Below are 21,041 nucleotides of genomic sequence, written 5' to 3' on the forward strand. Positions count from 1 at the left end.
TAATCCACTTGACGGTTGGCATATTATGAAATCTATTTTTTATTATCAATTTCAGCTGACAGAAACAACAGCCAACAATCTGGGTTTCTCTGTGCTATAACTTAAGCAAAGAATCTTGGCAGACAAAAAAAAAAAAAAAAACCCTCGTGGTGTACTGTATCATAGTTTTTATTCGAAACTTTGCATGGTTTCACCTTTTGTAGTTCATAATTTGCTATAAATAATTGAAAAACAAAAGATGTGTACAGAACATTTTTCAAGTTTCTAATCTAATTATTATTGCTTGTTACAAAGTTGAAACCGAGCTGTACAGAGTGTGGCAGGCGGTTTGCAAAAAAAAAATAATAAAAAAAATGTTAAGAACATGTTAAAAATTAATGTTATACCAATTTGTTAAAGAAGAAAAATATAAAAACAATAATCAGGCACCGTCCAACCCGGTGACATGGCGGAGTTATAGCTGTCTGATCTCTCTCACTGAGTAAAGCCCATTATTCTGGGAAGTAACATCTCAAAAGAGGAGAAAGAATGAGAAGGTTGCTTAGCAGAAAGGGCATGTGAATATGGGACTCCCATCATATGTCATCCATGTGGTTTAACCTTCCAAATTACCTGGCACTAGCTAAGCAACCCACGAGTTTATTCTATCTCTTTTTTGTTAATTTTAATGTTATTGATGATCTGATTACAAGTTGTTAACGTGATCAGAATCATATATTTCAGAAGAAGCTAGACAAACATGGAGAATTTTTGGTCGATTGATAATTTTTGTTCTCAATCAGATTAGATCATTTTGTGGAGTACTTGGAGAGAAAAATATTAATGTGTTAATTTAATATGAAATAGTGTGTACTTAAAATCTTTAGAGAAAGAGCTCAGGGTTGACAACCCGAAAATGATACCTAATGATGGTATTAAAAAATAAATTATCGAAAACAATCGTATGATATATTGATAAAATATTAAATTTTAAATAATTTTAAATATAAAAATAATAAAAAGGCAAAAGGTTGAGATCCCTTGATTATGACCCTCCAACAAAGGCTAGAACTCTGTTTGAAATTACTTGTACAATTTAACAATTGGTCTAATTAATTAACATCGTGAATCATGATTTGATAATCAACAAGTAGATTTTTCATGTGATTAAAAAGGTGAAAAACTGGGAGCAGAGAAGCACGTGGAAGGGGCGAATATCGCAAAGGGAGAAAGCAGTAATAAATTGAAGAATCACAGTATTGATCGAGGCACTGCCCACTGCACACTGGCCATGTCCTGATCAGACATTTGGTTGTCGGCATCAAGCTATAACGGGAAATTGTATGTGATAGATCACAGTTCTTTGTCAACCTCAATGAGTCAAGAATCCATCTAAAGCTCTGCAACCATTTGCTTGCATTTTGTGGTATATGACAATGGGTTAGTCCAAGCTGCTGCCATATCTCTGATTTATATAATTTCATGTTTATCTACTTCACTGCATAGTGAATTTCTAGTAAATTTTTTTTTTCTAGTAAGCATGGTCACCTGGATAGCTATAACCATGATTTTTTAAAAAATTTTAATAAATAGTACGCGTCTAAATCTTTTCGAGCCCACCACCTGGAACAATATATCCAGCATACATGCATTAATACTCAAATGGCATGACCATGACTATTTTTAATTTAAGCAGACTCTTTTTCACAATGATTTATCTGTAGCTCTTTTGGAAAAAAAGAACAGAAAAAGAAACACTTGAATTCTCGGAACCCATTGGACTTTTTAAGGCAAGTAAGCTGAAGAAAATTACGCACATTAGGAACATCTATGAGCCCAAAACTACCTAGCTAGGCTTTGGTTTGAATTTCACAATCCCAATTCTGTCCAAAAGAAAAACAAAAGATTTTTACTTCTACGAGAAGCCCAATTATCTTTAGCTTCTAGCAAGCTAGTTTCAGCTTTAAGCCCGTTAATTTCATCGAAATGATTGTTTCTCCACTGTACAAAATTTGTTGTCTTTTTAGAAAGTAAATAAACTAGAAATTTAGAGGTTGCCATGGTCATCTTAAATATTTAAAATTGAAAAAAAGAAAGTTTTTCAATATATTTGAATAATAATATATTGTAAACCTTTCTTTATTTTATACATATATGACTATCCATATCACTTTGAATTAAATTATTTTAAATTGGAAAAAATTTAAATTATTTTAAACTACGTTTGTTTCTTAAAAAATTAATTTTAAAAAAATGATTTATATATTTTTTATTATTTTTTTTATTTAAAAAGAAAAAAATTAACTATTCAATAAAAAATATTATTAATCAATAGAAAATAAGAATTTTTTTCAAATTGTTTTTTTTTTAAATGGGGATGGAAATTTCAAAAAAAAAAAAGTTATTCATGGATTACTTGTCAACTCCGTAAGCTTAGTTGCATTTTTTGAGTTTGAACTTAACTTAATTTATTCAAAATATTTTTACATTAATAATTTTTTTAAAATTTTTAATTATTGAAAATATTAATACAAAATGTTTCTATTTTGAATATTATCAACATAAATACTTTTCACATTTTAATAATAAATAGTAACAAATTATTATTTTAAAAATAAGTAAATATTAATAATATAAAACATATTATTTTTATTAATTTAAAAAAGAATACTATTTAATAATTTTATTTGACAATATTATTATTTTCATAATAATTTTTAATAATGTGGTTATTTTGAATCATTTACTAATATTTTTAAATTTAAAATATATTGTATTATTAATATTAAATGACAACTATTTTATATTACTATTGTAATAATAAATATAAATAATACTTTTTATCATTTAATAATAAATTTTTCAAAATAAAAATATTATTATTTTAATAGTATAAATCATTTTTAATAAATATTACTATTTTATATATTTTATAATAAAAGAAAAATATAATATTATTATTTAAACATTTTTAAAATATTAAAATAAATAATATTTTAATAGTAAATAGTATTATTTTATGTCTTTAATATTAATATTCTATATTAATATCAAATATTACTAAATTTTTTAAAAATGAATTTTCGTTAAACAAACTTAACATTAGATTTGATTGTTTTTTCTTACATTTCAAGGTTCATTTAGATTTGACACTTAAATTATTTGAACTCAATCATCTTGAGTTTAAATTATTGAATTTTAAAATCAAAACAATTTAAATTTAAGTTTTTTAAATTCAAAATTTTAAGTTAAGTCTTGAATATTTTAAGTTTGAATTGGAGAAGTATGAATTATTGATTTTCTTAATCAAATTAAGTTACATAAAATTTTAATTTAAGTATATCTTTCAAATTTTTCAAACATAAATCAACATTACTGATTGCATTATATATAATGGAATTTAAAGTATTCGATTTTGAGACATTCTAAGTTATATCATCTAATTATAAGGAAACTTGGCTTTGTAAACTTGAGAGTTGGATAAGGATGTAATGGACAATATAAGACTACTCCTTTTTAGTGACTTTATCTCATGTCTTGATCATATATGACATGTTGAAAAACATTGATCCCTGTTACAACATTGGCAAGGACCATTCCCTAATTCTAAAAAGAGTTTAAAATATCAAGGGAGATTAATAATCTGTCATAATCTTATTACAAGATTGACACTAATAAAAGGTTTTGTTTATGCCAAACTCTGATGTGGGGTCATTTTTAGAAGGATAAGACAATAGAAGATAGTGGTGAGAGGCAAAGACAATAAATGTTCTTTGCGTTTGCATTCCAACGCATAAATCAAAAATTAAAGTGAAAGAGGTCAAAAAGCAAAAAAGATAAGAGATTAAGATAAGAAAAAACCTATCATAATATTGCTTAAATACCTATATTTGTAGATGAGAGGTAATGGGTCAATAAGGGATAATAATGACGTAGCTAAGCTAATGTGACATTGAGCGTGTTAGGTAGGCACAAATGTTTAAAATACCCCCGATTGTTTGCTAAAGGCCTCTAATGAAAAAAAAGGCCATTGTGCCTTTTAGACAACTATATGCTTTCAATATTCTGTCCTTCCACCATGCAATCTGAATATCAATCTATTGGGCATGCTATTAATTCATTTCACATAAGTTGACCAACTTAAAAAAGGGAAAAGAGATATCCGATCTCCTATGGCCAACGTTGACATAGAGATCTACATCAATAAAATTGGCATTTTCTTATAGACCGAAGTAAGGTGGTGTGAGCCATCCTAATGAGTGTTTGATCCTGCATGCATGCTTTAGCTTGAGTGCACAGCTGATTTGAAGGTTATCAAAATCTCATTTGTCTGGGATAATCTAAGATTAGGATGGGAGCTCGTCTAGTTAATGTGGGACTTAGATGTTTTTTTGAAAGTTTAGATTCAAGTCCCTTTTTTTAAGTTCTGGTGATGAATCAGTTACCGATTCACTATGCTGGTTTTGTTTGAGGAGTTATTCGATCTAATCTGCTTGATTGGATCTAGGGGTTAAGATCACATTAAATTAGGAGAGAGGTAGTTTAGGTGGTAAAATTTAGAACAAAAAGGTAAAAAAACCTCTTCCTATGGCACTCTAACACGTGGCATAATCTAGACCGCTTGTCTAATCTGAATCACGACAATATAAAAGGTTATTAGGGCTTACATTTTTTACTTTTCAATTTTTTTGCTTTCCATTTAATCTAGATTTTTTTACCTCAAAAGCTTTTCTTCTTTTCAACCTTATAATTCTCTTTTTTTCACCAACTTTTTTTATTTTTTTTTGTACATTCTTTATTCATCATGTATTTTAATTTTAGTTCTAAGGAGGTCGGTAGCTTTAAGGTTGAGCCTAAAAGAGGTTAACTTAGGGAAGACGATGATGACATAGTTCATCAGTCATCGGAGGTTAAGATTTCAAAGGACGATCTACTAGCTCAACGTCATGTCTAAAAAGAGGCAATAATGAAATGATGAGAATGCTCAGGCAAGAGGAGAACGTGTTCCAAACAAAAAAGAGCTATGTGCTCAGATAGATTTTGAATAAAAGAATCCACTTATTTTCCTTATTTCCCAAGTTAGTCCATCTTTTATGGTTGACCTTTCTTCATTTTTGACTATTTTTCCTTTTGAGGTTTAGTTTCATCAGTTTTCTTCTTATTTTGCTCTTCAACCCATAAATGCCTTGTTGTTTCTTCATTTTTCCTGGGTTAACTTTTGTTGACATTACTTCTTACATCAAAGAGTCTCTTTTTTGTTATTTTTCCTTGAAATTGTGTTGTTCTCGACCACTACACTATCTCATAATCTTATTTCTGCTCAAGTGTCTAAGTCTTTTGACGATTAAAACTCTAACAAGGAGAAAGGTTTCGAAAAAGAGCAGGAGAATAAGGGTGCCACTAATGGGAACATGATGACAATGAAAGTAGTTCCTCGAGGTAGGATAAGTTAGCCAAGGTTCTTACATATACTTTTTGCAACCTCAATATAACCCTTAAAAATGTGATAAGGGAACGAAAATGTTGGGCTAATCCTGAAAACTATTATAACATGTGTTCATCTTATCACGTCCATGTTTTGGTAACAAACTTTCATTTTTCAAAGAAAGGTATGGCATATTGATGCTGAACTCCTCAGATTGGGTTATCGATAAACTAGAGCCACATCAGTTCTGAGTATATTGGGATTCTTTTATGGTTGGTCTAAGGTTTTCACTTCATTGTTTATTTGTTTTAATTTTTAATTCTTATAATTTAACCATCACTTAGCTCACCCCCATTCTATATGGTATATAATAGGTTTTATCATTTTTTGTCAACATATAAATAATTTTCTTGATCTTATTCTATTTAGGAAAATTTTTTATTAAAAAGTACCCCAACAATAAAATGTGATATTACATCATAACTCGTCCTAATAAGAAACTATTCATTGATTGCCTGAGCTCTATCAAAAACTGAAAGCTATTTTTCTTTTGCCTTTAGAAACAAAAACCAAATAAAGGTGATGAGATTGAGGCCGAGGCCAAGGCCAAGGCCAAGGTCGAGGTCAAGGCTTGGAAAGTAATAAATTAGCCCAGCTAATTTATAAGCATGCCAATTACTCTCTTTGTCTTAGAACTATCAAATCGAAATAAAATCATGGAGTATACCCATAAAGAGAGCTCATCATAGATGTCCATAAGTTGACCTCTCTCGAAATAATAAATGAGATAAAACACTAAGGTAAATGTGAGGTAACCTTTTAGGATCTTTATTTTGTTTGATTTTTATTTAACATTTAGATTTTGTAAAGATGACTACCAATAAAGACTTCAACTTTTTCATATTTCAATGCGAGCTCAGGCTTAAAAAGGCCCAGAGCAAAAATATCCAGCTCAAAGTCCCCTCTTTGTGAAAAAAATAAGGTCATCAACCCCACAATGGTTAAGTAATCAAACTCCTTCGCTTAGCACTCCCTTGCCAGTAAAAAATAAGATACCATAGCTTACCAATTGCTCTGCTCGATAACACATTCTCTTACTTTGAACTTTGAATTTTTAAATTATTTTTCATTATACGTAATTATAGATTGAAATAGGTTGAACTCGTAGATTATGTTCTTTCATATAAATTTTTCAACCTTGGTCTTTATCATAGTGGCTAAAGCTTCAACTTTTAGCCATTTTGTAAAGTAGTCTACTGCTATGAGGATAAATCTTCTTTAGCTTATGGCCAGGGTGAATGGTCCGAGGACATCCATTTTTCATTACATGATGGGCGAAAGGCTGATAATGAGAATGAGCTTGGTAAATAAAAAATATTGTATGTGGGTAAACCTTTGGTATTTGTCACATTTTTTATCAGGTCGATCGTATCCCTTCTGATAATGGGCCAGTAATAACCTTATCTAAACACTTTATAGGTGATTGACTGAGGTTTGAGGTGGTTCCCATATTTTTTTTGTGGATTTCTCTCAGGATGTAATATTCTTCTTCGTCATCCATACATCTTAGATAAGACAAACTAAAAGATTTTTTGTATAACTTTTCATTTATCGTCGTATACCGAAGAGCTTTTCTTATCAATACTTTAGCTCAGACTCTATCATTGGGCAATTCTTCTATAGTCAAATATATAACAATTAGGGTCACCAAAATTTTTTTCCTTGATCTATCCTAAGAGCTTCTTTTTAGTGCTTTTTTATGCCAATTCTTCCACTAGAACTTGATCTAAATTCTCAATTGTTATTTCAGAGGTAGACGAGCATTTGTCATCGAATTTTCAAACTTCGTTATTTTTTTTACCTTGACTTTTTGAAAGCTGGCTATAAAGGCAAGTGCCTTATCTAGATATCTCTAGAGTTTTTTTTTCTCGAGCTTTAAACTCACCATTTATCTAACCGACCACCAATTGAAAATCGTTATATATGGTGATATACTAAACATTCAACTCGATTACTAATCTTAAACTGACTATCAGTGCTTCATATTTCACCTTATTATTGGATACCTTAAATCCAAACTTCAGGGTATATTGATATTATAATCCTTTCAAGTTAATCAAAATTAGGAAAGCTCCATTACCATTGCTTGTAGCTGACCTATAGACAAAAAGTTTCTAGTTTTTTTTTCTATAGCATTTTTGTTTTCTTTAGAATGGTTATCATAATAGGCCAACGCGAGTTCTTTAACGAAATTTGCCAACACTTAAGACTTCTGGGCCAACCTAAAAAGTATATATAAGTCAAATTTAGTGAGCTCTATTATCCATTTAATTAGTTTTCCTAACAATTTTAGCTTCTGTAAGATTGCTTTAATGGTTGATCAATCAGTATGTGTACCGTGTAAGCTTGAAAATATGGCTTGAATTTCCACCCAACGTGATGACTGTATAAGTTAATTTTTTTATTTTGCGATAATTTATCTTCGATCTTATTAATACCTTACAAAATAAATTGATCTTTATGCCTCTTTTTTTTTACGGATTAAGACCAAGCTAATGGCCTAGTCTATGGTTGTTAGATATAAATATAAGATTTCACCAGACCTAAACTTAGAGAAGATGGGCAAAAAAGATAGGAACCCTATGAGTTTGTCAAATGCTTTTTGACATTGAGGTGCTACATGAAATTAGAGATATTTTTAAAAATTTTTAAAAATGGAAAATATCATTCAATCGATCCAAACATGAACCTACTCAGGGCAGTTATTCTTTCAGTTAACCTTTATACATCTTTTACTGAGATCGATGCTTTTAATATCCAAGTTTGCCTGGGCCTTTTTTAGGTTCATCTCTATCCCTCTTGTATTGATCATATAATTAAGGAGTTTGCCCGACGTGACTCTAAAGGTACACTTACTCGAGTTGAGCCTCATGTTGTATTTTTTAAAGTGTTAAAGGTCTCTTTGAAGATTTTCAAGTGCTTGGCAAAGTTCTTACTTTTGATTATCATGTCGTTCACATATACTTTCATGTTATGATCAATATGATTTTTAAAGATTTTGTTAGCTAACCTTTGATAGATCACTCCCACATTTTTTAAGCCAAAGGGCTTTATCTTATAGCAATAAAGGCCATTCTCAATGATGAAAGCTATTTTTTTCTCATCTTTTTTTAACATCTTGATTTGGTTATAGTCAGAGTAGGCATCCATAAAGCTGAAGAAGCCATACTCGACATTGTCATCCATTAGCATATCTATGTTAGGGAGAAAAAAAAGTCTTTTGGGCATGTGTTATTAAGGTCGGTAAAGTCAACACACATTTTTTATTTTTCATTATGCTTTTTAACCATGACCATATTGGCTATCCATTCAAGATAGTAAACCTCCATAATGAAGCATGTTTGCAATAATTTGTGAACATCCTCTTTGATAGCCTTTTGTCTTTTTAGGGTAAAAGTCTTTTTTGCCAAACTAGCTTCATGTTCAGGCTGATGTGCAGCTTATAGACCATTACCTTGGTATCAATCTCAAACATATCGAACAGTGTCCATGCAAATAAGTTAGCATTATTTCTCAAAAACCAATTTACTTGTTCTTGTGTTGAAGTTTAATTTTGATCTGCATGTATTTTTTTAAAATATTTTCCCAAAATGGCATAGTCATAAGGTCATTTGTTGACTTAGGTCAATTTTCATTTGGGTCAAGTCTTTGGTCAATTATTTTTTTTTGTTTAGTTAAGTTAAGACCATTTCTTACGAAGATAGATCTCAACTTGATAATCAGCATATTGTTGATAAGTGATTAGAACATATAATGAATGGAATGTGTTTCCCATTTCAATTTTTGTTTTGGCTGGCGTGTTAACTCGGTCCAAATGGCTTGTAAATATTTTTGCCGACTTAAGAGCCCGATCACCTTCAAAATTATTTCAAAAGTTTAAAAAAATGAAACAAAATATATTTTTTTATTGGAGCTATTGAAGTTTAAGAGCTTTGAGCGACTTAATAGCACATTTTTGTTAGGTCAATTGTATATTGTGAGTTTATAGTCCTATTTTCTTGATTTTATTTAGTTTATTTTACTTGTTTTTCTTCTTCAACATTCTTAGTCTCACGCAGGCTACCAATCTGCTTTTCAGTCCTTCATTTCATTATCATGATGTAACATTGTTGCACCATGGACTAGTTTCCCCTCACCTCTCCAACCTTTTAATGTGTAAAAAAATTTACTTTCAAATGAGGAACTAAGCCTAAAGCCACATAACATATTGGTTAGATCAGCTTGATATCATATTGTAGACAGATAGGATGTCTATTATCATGAATTCTATAATCGAATTATCCTCAATTCAGTTCCTAGGAAGATCAATAGTTTAATAGTCCCTTTCACTTATACTTGTTTGTTCTCAAATCCTACTAGAGTTGTGGTAATCGGTTGCAATTGATCTTTCTTAATTTTTATTTTTTTCATGATGGTGTAGTACATGAATTTGGTTAAACTCTCATTTTTAAATAGGATCCTCTTGACCACATAATTATATACCATGATCGTGATAACTATAGCATCATTATAGAAATGTTAGATTCATTACAAATCCTCCGAGCTAAAAGAGATTAGCTCATATTTCCAATCTTTTTCTTTTTTTATTAAAGAGCCAATGGCCTTGATCGTACCTAGTTTAAACTTTCTTTTGGTCGAGTTTGAACTTTCTTAGTTATCACATTAATTACCCTAGCTATTAACCTATTATTGTTAGGTCAGCCATCTTCTTATCTTTGTTTATTTCTTCAAGTTTTTCCTCTTCTATTTGTCTCTGGCCTACCTTCCCTGTCTTTTATTGGCACCTTTCGATCTTATCTATAATCTAATTTATTCTACTCTTATTTTTTTTGGTCTATAAACTTTCTTAGTTGACCTATTCTAATTAAAGCTTTGATCTTATTTTTTAGGTCGACATAGTTCTAAGTGTTATGGCCTATATTTTTATGAAAGGTACATCTTTTGGTAGGATTCTTCCTCATATTCTACTTCAATGGCTTCAACCATTTGAGCTTTGGATTTTTCTCAATTTGCGTCAAAATCTTTTCCCAAAAGGTATTCAATGTAGTATAATTTTTTTCTCCACTGGGGCTTTGGGCCTTATGTCATATTCTTCTCGAAGAAGGATCATAGAAATATTTATCTTTTTTACAACCAAACAGAGGGGATAAGCCTCTTTTACTTTGGTTATTTCTCATTGTAGTTTTAGCATTTATGTATTTTTAGCTACAAATAAAAAGTCGACCAAAGTCTTAAGCAGTTCTAATATAAGGTCAGCTTTAGATGGTACTATCTATCATTGAGTCCACCTGTCAAGGTAGCTATAACGATCATTTATTCTAGCTCTTTTACTTGTAAAGCTTTCACGTTAAAATGCGTGACATAATTTTTTAAGGATTCATTATGACCTTGGTGGATCGACATCAAGCTTAATGTCATCTTTTTTAATCTTCAGCTGCTCATAAATCTGGACAGAAAAGAGTGGCTGAGGTCTTTAAATGTTGTAATTGATCTTGGTTTCACACTATTATACCAGGATCGAGCTGCGCCCTTATGGGTCTTGGTGAAACCCTTACACATCAAAGTTTTATTTGCATCCTACATCATTATGTTAGTTCTATAAAGTTTCAAATAATCAAAAAGATTAGAAGTACCGTCATAAGTTTCTAAGGTTGGCATTTTGAACCCTTTGAGAGGTATTACTCTATCGATCTCTTTAGTGAAGGGCAAGGTCTTCAAAAATTTGAGCTCCTCTTTAAAAACCACTGCCTTCACCTCTAGCTCTTTTTTCATAGCATGTATTCGAGCTTCTAAGTCTTTATTTGGCTAGGGCTCTTGGTTAGTTTATTTTGATTTTTTGGGTTGTGGCATATGTTAAGTTAGGATAGGATGATAGCGAGTAGATGTGTCAAGCTCTTCTTCTCTTGAGGCCAAAGAGGCTCTCACCTCTTCATAGGTTAGCTACATTTTCATAGCTTCTCAGCCTAAGGTGGGGTTATAGTCTGTAACATCTGTTTAAGAGTTTGTATCTGCTTGATTAGGGCCTAGAATTGCTTTATGGTCGAACCAACTTATTGTGGGGTAGGTTGGTCCGAATGCTGGTTATTATGTGTCTCTGTTTTGGCCAAAGCAACCTTCTCTCCTTCCTCAAAAGTTTTCTTTTTATTATTGTTAGGTCAGCCATCTTCTTGTCTTTGTTTATTTCTTTGAGCTTTCCCTCTTCTATTTGTCCCTGGCCTGCCTTCCCTGTCCCTTGCTGGTGCCCTTCCTTCTTATCTCTAATATAATTTATTCTACTATTATTTTCTTTGGTCTACAAACTTTCTTAGTTGACCTATTGTAATTAAAGCTTCGATCTCATTTTTTAGGTCGACATAGTTTTAGGTGTTATGGCCTATATCTTTATGAAAGGCACATCTTTTGGTAGGATTCTTCCTCGTATTCTGCTTCAATGGCTTCAACCATTTGAGCTTTGAATTTTTCTCAATTTGCGTCAAAATCTTTTCCCAAAAGGTATTCAATGTAGTATAATTTTTTTTTCCACTGGGGCTTTGGGCCTTATGTCATATTCCTCTCGGAGGAGGATCATAGAAATATTTATCTTTTTTACAATCAAACAAAAGGGATAAGCCTCTTTTACTTTGGTTATTTCTCATTGTAGCTTTAGCATTTATGTAACTTTTTGCTACAAATAGGAAGTTGACCAAAGTCTTAAGCAGTTCTAATATAAGGTCAGCTTTAGATGGTACTATCTATCATTGAGTCCACTTGTCAAGGTAGCTATAACGGTAGTTTATTCTAGCTCTTTTACTTGTAAAGCTTCCACGTTAAAATGCGTGACATAATTTTTTAGGGATTCATTATGGCCTTGGTGGATCGACATCAAGCTTAACGTCATCCTTTTTAGTTTTCGGCTACTCACAAATCTGGATAGAAAAGAGTGGCTGAGGTCTTTGAATGTTGTAATTGATCTTGGTTTCACACTATTATACCAGGATCGAGCTGCGCCCTTATGGGTCTTGGTGAAACCCTTACACATCAAAGTTTCATCTGCATCTTGCATCATTATGTTAGTTCTATAGAGTTCAAATAATCAAAAAGATTAGAAGTACCATCATAAGTTTCTAAGGTTGGCATTTTGAACCCTTTGAGAGGTATTGCTCTATCGATCTCTTTAGTGAAGGGTAAGGTCTTTAAAAATTTGAGCTCGTCTTTAAAAACCACTGCCTTCACCTCTAGCTCTTTTTTTATAGCCTGTATCCGAGCTTCTAAGTCCTTATTTGGCTAGGGCTTTGGGTTAGTTTGTTTTGATTTTTTGGGTTGTGGCATATGTTAAGTTAGGACTAGGATGATAGCGAGTAGAGGTGTCAAGCTCTTCTTCTCTGGAGGCCAAAGAGGCTCTCATCTCTTCAAAAGTCAGCTACCTTTTCACAGCTTCTCGGCCTAGGGTGGGGCTATAGTCTGTAACATCTGTTTAAGAGTTTGTATCTGCTTGATCAGGGCCTAGAATTGCTCTATGGTCGAAACCAACTTGTTGTGGGGTAGGTTGGTCCGAATGCTAGTTATTGAGTGTCTTTGTTCCGGCCAGAACAGCCTTCTCTCTTTCCTCCAAAGTTCTCTTCTTATGAGGCATTGTTTCATGCTTGACTAATTAATGGAAAAGCCCCCTACCTGACGCATCAAATGTCTATATTGAGTTCTAATGTAGGGTTGTTCTTGAAAGGACAAGAGAATAGAAAAAGTGGTAAGAGACAAAGGCAGTGTGTTATATCTACGTTTGCATTTCGACACGTAAGTTAAAAATCAATGTGAAATAGGTCAAAAAGCAGGGATTTAAATTACGGTAGCGGTCACGTTTTCGGTCGCATCGCATTTGTCACGGTTGCGGATATAACGGAGACCTTCGCGGTCATTGCGGCTATTGCGGTCGTGAATTTTTTTAAATTTTGCTCAATTTGCTATAAAATATAATAATTTTAATTATTAATCATAAAACCTCTTATTTTATAATTTTAAAAGTAATTTATATCATATCATGTGTTTTATTTATTTAAAAAAATATATTTATAGTAAAATATTCATATTTAAAAAATTATTTATATGATAATTAAAAAATAAAAAGAGATAAATAAATATGTAAAAAATAAATAATCATAACGAATAATATATTTAATTATTTAATTATCGTATTCATCAAATTATTATCGAACTATATTATGTATAAATCAAATAATAAGTGATTAGGTATTCATAAATTAAGTAAGAGCATTATTATTTATGAATCAAAAGAATCGTTTTTTATGACCTTACAGTAAATCAAACTTGACAGCCTCCATGTTATGGACGATTTTCAACAATAATAACCTCAAGTCTATTTCTCCTGTCTCTTGACTAAATTGCATAGATCCACACAACTTTTCATCCCTTCACTTTGCATTCAATAATTTTTTTTCTCCAAACCTTTATCCTCATCCCCATCTCTCAGTTCTCTTTTTATGTGGTGTGTGCTATCTGCTTGCTTCTATAAATCTCAAGTTTCACTCTCATCTCTTGTCTCTTATTTCAAGTCTCAGTAACTCTTGCCTCCTTTTATTAATGTAACATAGCCCAATCTAATCCCAAACACACAAAATCATGACAAATTTGGAAATTAAAAAAAAAAGATAAATTGAGTGTTGAATTAATTGTTTATTTTAAATTGCATATATTTGATTTTGATTGAAATTGAACTTGAGAGAATTGATTTTTTTGAAAGTTTAAGTTTTGCGGGTTTTTTTTGCTGAATTTGTAAATTAATGTTTATTTTCTTTCTTGTTGTTTTTATTTTAAGTTTTTAAAGAAAATCAAATGATATTTTTTTTGAATTTTTGAATGAAAATAGGAATAGTGGCAATAGCGGTAATAGCGGGCAATAACGGACCGCTATTGCCGCTATTCACCGTTATATCGCAATTCACGGCCGCGATTCAACTGCTATAGACGAAATTCAAATTCTCCCCCGTTTTTCTCCAATAACGGTGGCGGATAGTGGCGCGACCGCGAAATAGCGGCCGCGACACCGCTATCCGACCGCTATTTGAATCCTTGTCAAAAAGGGAGAAAGATAAGAGATTAAGGTAAAAAGGAACCTATCATAATACTACCCGGATGTTCATATTTATAGATGAGAGTTAGTGGGTCAATGAGGGACAATAATGATGCGGCCGAGCTGATATGACATTAAATGTATCAGGTAAACCTGATATATTATGTCGATACAAATGTCCCAAATATCCTTTGATTTTCTGTCAGGGGCCTCTAACGAAGAAAAAGATCATTATACCTTTTGCATCACTAAAAACTCCCAACAGTATCCACGTAAATTTGCTAGATCAGAGATTGTACACTTGACAGAGACATATCATATCTCGTTGGCAAGCACTTCCTGCAGTCCTCCAAGATTAAACATGATACCCCAATCCTGGAACATTGCGCAATGGAGTTGAACCAAATTTCAAGTTCCTTCTCATTTTTTTAATTGTTTGTTTTCCTTCTGCATCTAAAACCCACGATGCATTTCCGTCCATTCAGAAGAAAAACTCAAATCACTGACCAATAATGATTCAAGTCTCAACACACTACATTGAGACACTGGTGTACTTTATCATCTGATGAAGTCTAAGAACTGCTCTATTGGACAGAGTGGAGATGATTGGGAGTTGGGACTAGGGGATGAATTGTGTCGCACATTGGTGAACCTAAAATGTAGTTCAGTTTATCCATACAGTCATTCAATTTTAAAAGGTGATATCTAATAGGTTCGGATTCAAATCCATGTCTCTGCAATCCCTTTATCCCTCGGTGTCTAAAGATTGTATTGATAGTCAATTTCTAAGGACATTTTGAAGAAAAAAAAATAATGGTAGGCCTGATAAGTAAACACTCTTGAAAAGGGAGTTGCTATCGAGCAAAAGTATCGAAATAGGAACACGTGCTTAGTTCTTTCAAAGGAATGTTGTTCCTGAAACTGACTCTTCACCACATTTGTCTAAAATTCTCATCCACGTGTATTTTGTGGCAAGCATACATCTCTTTACACAAAACTGTCCCTACACATATTATTGCAGAATGATATCATCTTGTACGTCTAAGTTACTTAATATACAATTCAAGAGTTTTTAATTTTCTTTCTTCCAGGGAATTCAGACTATTACTAGTTCTATTGTTGGTTGCTTTTATCCCTGAATTGATGTCCATTGGGTTATTGAGGTAAGGATTGAATGAATTTTAATATAAGAGGGCTATAAGTAGTGTTTGAGCTGCCAAAAGCAAGGAACTGCAGTTCGGTAATGATAATTACCTTCAAAATTTTCAAAAATGAAACATTAGTTTATCTGATATGGTCTTAAGAAAGATCAGTTTAGTACAAGAATTTCATTTCCAACCTTTTTCTGTTTATTACAAGAACTTCTAAAGGTAAATGCACTCACAAAAGAGATGCTAAAGTGTGAATTCATCAAAAGAAGAGTTGATGAAGCAAAAGAAGAACATAACATGTTGAAATAGTACTCGAAATGGAAAGAAAAATGGAGAAAGGATTGAAATGTTGAAGTTGCATTATTGGAGGAAGAGAGCTTAATTCTATTTTCAAATGCCATTATTGAACCTTTCTATCACACTTCATAGAGATAGAAATAACATATAGTTTGAGAAAACTTCAAATATTTCACGTTAAAATGTCCATGTGATACCAGACAAGCTTTTTATTCTTTGTGATGTATTTTTTTAAAAAACAAAATCTGGCTCAAAATTTGCCCCTGGATTCAAGTATATGCTATTGATTAGACCACCATACATTGGTGTTTGGTCTTCCATTCAAGTTATTAAAGGAGGTTGTCGATTTTCACCAATCTTGACGTTCATTCCACAGTTTAGACTGATAAATTTTGAGCTCTTTAGTGTCTCCAGACACAGCATTCTCAAATGATTCTCCACATTAAAGAATTTGTTAAAAATGATCAATGGATAATACTATTATTAGGAACCTAGAAAACACTTCAAGGACAAGAATGTTGTTGCTGTAGCAAGTGGCGAGAATCATAAGGTGGGACGTGCTTTACCATTTCGCTGGTGGTTTCTAATGAAGTTGTTCCATTCTTGTCTTTAAAGAGTTGTTCTGTGTTTCTACTTTTATCAAATTAAAAGAACACATGTCTAATTTCTGGAAAAGGACATGAAACCAGCTTTCATTTCAGGAATCTCTTTATGGTCTCTTTGCGATAAGGTCACATGCTCATTTTTTAGAAGAGGATATGCGTGGAAGCATCAGCTAGTCATACTCACCAGAAAACAGCATGTTTCTTATTCATGATTTTTCTGTTGACTAGTAAATATTGCAATGGTTCACGCTGTGGTAAGATATACTCAAAACTAACAGGATAAAGCTTGTGATGATTAATCAGATTAAGTGATTGTTCTATTCTTCAATAGCAACAAGGCTGCTTGTTCCGTGGTGTCTCATGGTGGGCAGCTATCAAGCAAGATTAGCTAGTTATGGATCATATTGTACCTTTTATGGTGCATCACTACTGAGATTTGGGGGGTACGGGCCTTGGAAGTAGACGTATGGCACGGCAGGATCAACTCCATGAAGCTAAATAGTGAAAACAGACAAGGTCATGCCAAGGTGAACTCTGAACTAGACTCAAAAGCTGCAACCTTGCTAGTTGAAGAATGTGTTGAATATGTCAGAAATGTCATGTGGGGAGAACTCTGTGTTAACAAATGCTTGTATGCCTTATCCTGAAAGAAACTCAGGAGAAATATTTTTGTCATTGAAATTTGAGAGAAATCCATTGAGCTCAAAGGTGCATGACCAATTACCACAGTTTCAACTTTGCAATCTGTCCTTTGCTTCTCTTGTCATGGAAAAGGATCTCCGAAAGCCATTGGAATCGGTTCTTGCCGAGCAGCCTTCAATAAGCAATTACGGATAGCCTAGCCTATGAACAGGATCTAAAAGCAAAAGCAATAACATATCTTAACAGATCTTGCAATTGTAAAAGTACTTTATCAGTTTATCTAAATTTAACTTCATATTTCCTTGATTTCTGCACTGACATAATAAAACTCAACATCTGCCCCCCGGAGACTTTAATCTCCAGTAGACTTTTCTGTGTAATGGAATGTTGTACTATGCTACAAGAATCCGAGTTGGCCTGATTTTTGGTCTAGTGCATGTCCACTCAACCTTGTTAGTGGTTCTTATTAGCACTAATAATGATGTGATTGGTTGGTGTATTGTTTTCCTTAGAGAAACTACGCATATGACTTAGAGAGGGTTTCAAACTAATTAAAATGGAAAAAACTGCTCATTTGAGAATACAAACATTCATAAATCTATGGTGCTCCAAATAATAATAAACGTGTTGGTGCTTTTAGTCATATGCCTTTGGATGACAGTCCGTTACCTCCAATCAAGGTTTTGGGGGGAGTTCTATAGGTAAAAGACATGCGTAATTGTTATTAAGCAAGATTTTATGTTGCCCGAAAAAAATAAGATGCTAGTCATTCGAATTGCTGATGGCAGATACCAAGGAAAGGTATGTTTTCAATCTACTGTTCACTAACCCCTGCTCCTGTCTCCTTTGAATCATGAAACGTAGGGCAAAAAGTGTTTTTCTAGTGGTCCTCCATGCCACTGTGATAAGGCTCAAATGACTTTTTTAGAAATTTTTAGTAGTTGGTTGAAGCAGAAAGCCCATTCCACTTTAATCTAAATAACAATTGACATTTAGGAGGAAAAAAATATAGAAAAAAATAAAATAGTGCCAAGGAGAGACTGCTGAGTGCTTGGTTTCTCTATATATTGAAGAGCTTATCAATTGAAGATACACACAAAAAAGAGGCTTAAGAGACATTGCAAAACATGAAGAGTTTACTTAGAGGTGCAATGGCTATGGAGAACCAAAAGCCTTACATTTCTATGCTCTTTGTGCAGTGTATCTATGCAGGCATGGCCCTGTTTTCAAAAGCAGCAATTGCCAAAGGAATGAACCCTTATGTTTTCGTGGTATACCGACAAGCCTTTGCCACTGTCGCCTTAGCTCCATTTGCTTTCTTCCTTGAAAGGTTACTTGAAGTACCTAATATTTCATACTTACATTAACCCTCAGTCTCTCGCATTTTTCTTATTTATAGTTTGGGAAACTTCTGATTTGCAGTAAGCAGACCTCTCTATCATACAATTTACTCTGCAAGATCTTCTTAGTTTCCTTATGTGGGTATGTGAACCGGATCTTAGTTGATGTTATATTTCAATATCGATGCATATTTGAATCTTCTAACAGTCCCTTATAAATGAAAATTCAGGCTCACCTTGAGTTTAAATCTCTACTATGTTGCAATCAACTACACCACTGCAACATTTGCAGCTGCCACCACCAATACCATTCCTGTCCTTACCTTTATCATTGCTGTTTGCTTAAGGTATAATAAGAAAAAAACATGCCAGCACAACAAGATATTATTTCTGACAAAGAAGAAAATATGTTTAAGATCTCTTCCAGGACTGACTTTGAATATTTCAGGATGGAAAGTATATCCATAAGACGACTGCCAGGAATCTCCAAGGTGTTAGGTTCAGTAATCAGTCTATCTGGAGCCTTGGTGTTTGCTTTTGTTAAGGGGCCACCTATAAATTTCATGAACTGGTATCCAGCAACTCAAAAGCAAACTTCAGACTCTCTGATTAAGAGTTACTCCGTTGGAGAGTGGATAAAAGGTTCTCTTATCATGATTTCAGCCAATACAGCTTGGTCCTTTTGGCTTGTGTTACAGGTTGATCTGAATTAGCAATACTCTCTTTTTCATTCATTATGCCTTTTCTCCCCCATGTTTTTTTTTCTCCTATGCCTTCTTATTTTTCCTTTGACAATATGTTTTTGATCTTAGGGTCGCATAGTCAAGCAATATCCAGCCAAAATACGTCTTACTGCTCTACAATGCTTCTTTAGCTGCATACAATCCACATTTTGGGCCATTGCAGCAGAGAGAAATCCATCAGCCTGGAAGCTTGGATGGGATGTTCATCTTCTCTCTGTAGCCTATTGTGTATGTTAATCTCAAGCATTATCACTTGTATTCATGTGCATATGAAAATAATTACTGAATCCATCAAATTAACATAGTCTTTAGAAACGAGAAACAACGATCAAATTCTTCTCTATAAAAATCATGAAGGCTTCATTAAATTTATTGAATAAACTTGAATGTCATCGAACCAATTGTTATTTACCTTTTCCAGCACCCTAAAGGTAGAAAAATCAAGTATTTCTTCAAGTCTCTTTCAATGGCATGTCCTGGAAAAGAAGTCCTTTAACCTATCAGTGCAAATTTGTCGCACTAGATGGTGGAAATCCTTTTAATTTGAGCCTATCAAATCAAACTATAGTGATTATATTACCTCCATATACCTTCAAAAGTAAATTCTACATTATAGTTGCTTATCTAGATCGGAAATTTGGTCTCCCAGAGCCTCTGCCTATCCTTTTGTCACTAGACCATGGCCTTTTCAACATATATACATGAATTTACGTTGATGAACTCGTACACATCTATGCAAACACAGGGTTGATCGTATAGATGAGCCTCTTTAGCTGACTGTAAAATGATCATGGCAGGGTGTAATTGTCACTGGCATAACATACTGGCTGCAAGTCTGGACTATAGAGAAGAAAGGTCCAGTTTTCACAGCAATTTTCACTCCATTAGCTCTTGTAATAACAGCAATCGTCTCTGCATTCTTGTGGAAGGAAACCCTTCACTGGGGAAGGTGCATACTATTACTCTCTCTTTTTCTTGTACATGCATGCATGCATACAACACGTATGAAGACATGTAAGTGCACACAAATAATATTATTTAGTCTAAATTAATATATATATATATATATGCATATTAACATGTGATTATGAAAGCATGACCGTTCATTTGGTGACATTTTCCAAATATTTGATTTTATTTCATATCAGCAACGGCTAGCATATAAAAATTGAGAAAGGTCCATATTTTTTTGAATATCATTGATATTGCAGTGTTGGTGGGGTTGTCCTGCTGGTTGGAGGTCTTTATAGTGTGTTGTGGGGGAAGAAGAGAGAAGATGGAAAAGTGGTAACAAATGAACAAAATGCAGATACTAATAAAGAAGAAATTGTACTGGAGTGCATTACACATCAGTAATTGATGGGACTGAAATTGCAGCAAGTGGCTTTGGCCCTTTGATGATGAAATTTCGCAATGAGAATCCTCAGGAAGATAATACCACGCTGGATTCATCCAACATATCTCTTTCTTTTTTCCCTGCTATTTGTAGCTTCTCTTCTGTCTTTATTCCAACTTCTTTATATTCCGAAGAACTAGGTATTTGTATATTAACTTTGCTATGTCTTCAAATTTCAATCCAAATGTATAATTGCAAGGTTTTCACTAATTCTTCAGTGGATGAAATATCATACTATCATCAGATCAAATAATTTATACCATTAGCTGTAAGTAGAAATAAAATGGTCAGAGTTTGACTCCACTGAATATTGATCACTTCAGGCCATCTTGTTCATGT

At 32.9% G+C, this 21,041-nt stretch overlaps 1 protein-coding gene across 1 annotated transcript; it reads left to right on the forward strand.

Moving 5' to 3' along the window:
* Positions 1–18,296: 18,296 nt before the first annotated feature.
* On the forward strand, positions 18,297–20,806 carry UMAMIT22 (nodulin MtN21 /EamA-like transporter family protein). The gene is made up of 7 exons (XM_022916627.2): positions 18,297–18,553; positions 18,646–18,705; positions 18,794–18,910; positions 19,012–19,261; positions 19,376–19,534; positions 20,104–20,255; positions 20,518–20,806. Exons 1-7 carry the CDS (start codon positions 18,351–18,353, stop codon positions 20,660–20,662), a joined length of 1,086 nt encoding a protein of 361 aa, XP_022772362.1. The 5' UTR covers positions 18,297–18,350; the 3' UTR covers positions 20,663–20,806.
* The last annotated feature ends 235 nt before the right edge of the window (positions 20,807–21,041 follow it).

The sequence above is a fragment of the Durio zibethinus genome, chromosome 20 (genome assembly GCF_047325235.1).
Source record: "Durio zibethinus cultivar Kanyao isolate XHJ-2024 chromosome 20, ASM4732523v1, whole genome shotgun sequence".
In the NCBI taxonomy this organism is placed as follows: domain Eukaryota; kingdom Viridiplantae; phylum Streptophyta; class Magnoliopsida; order Malvales; family Malvaceae; genus Durio; species Durio zibethinus.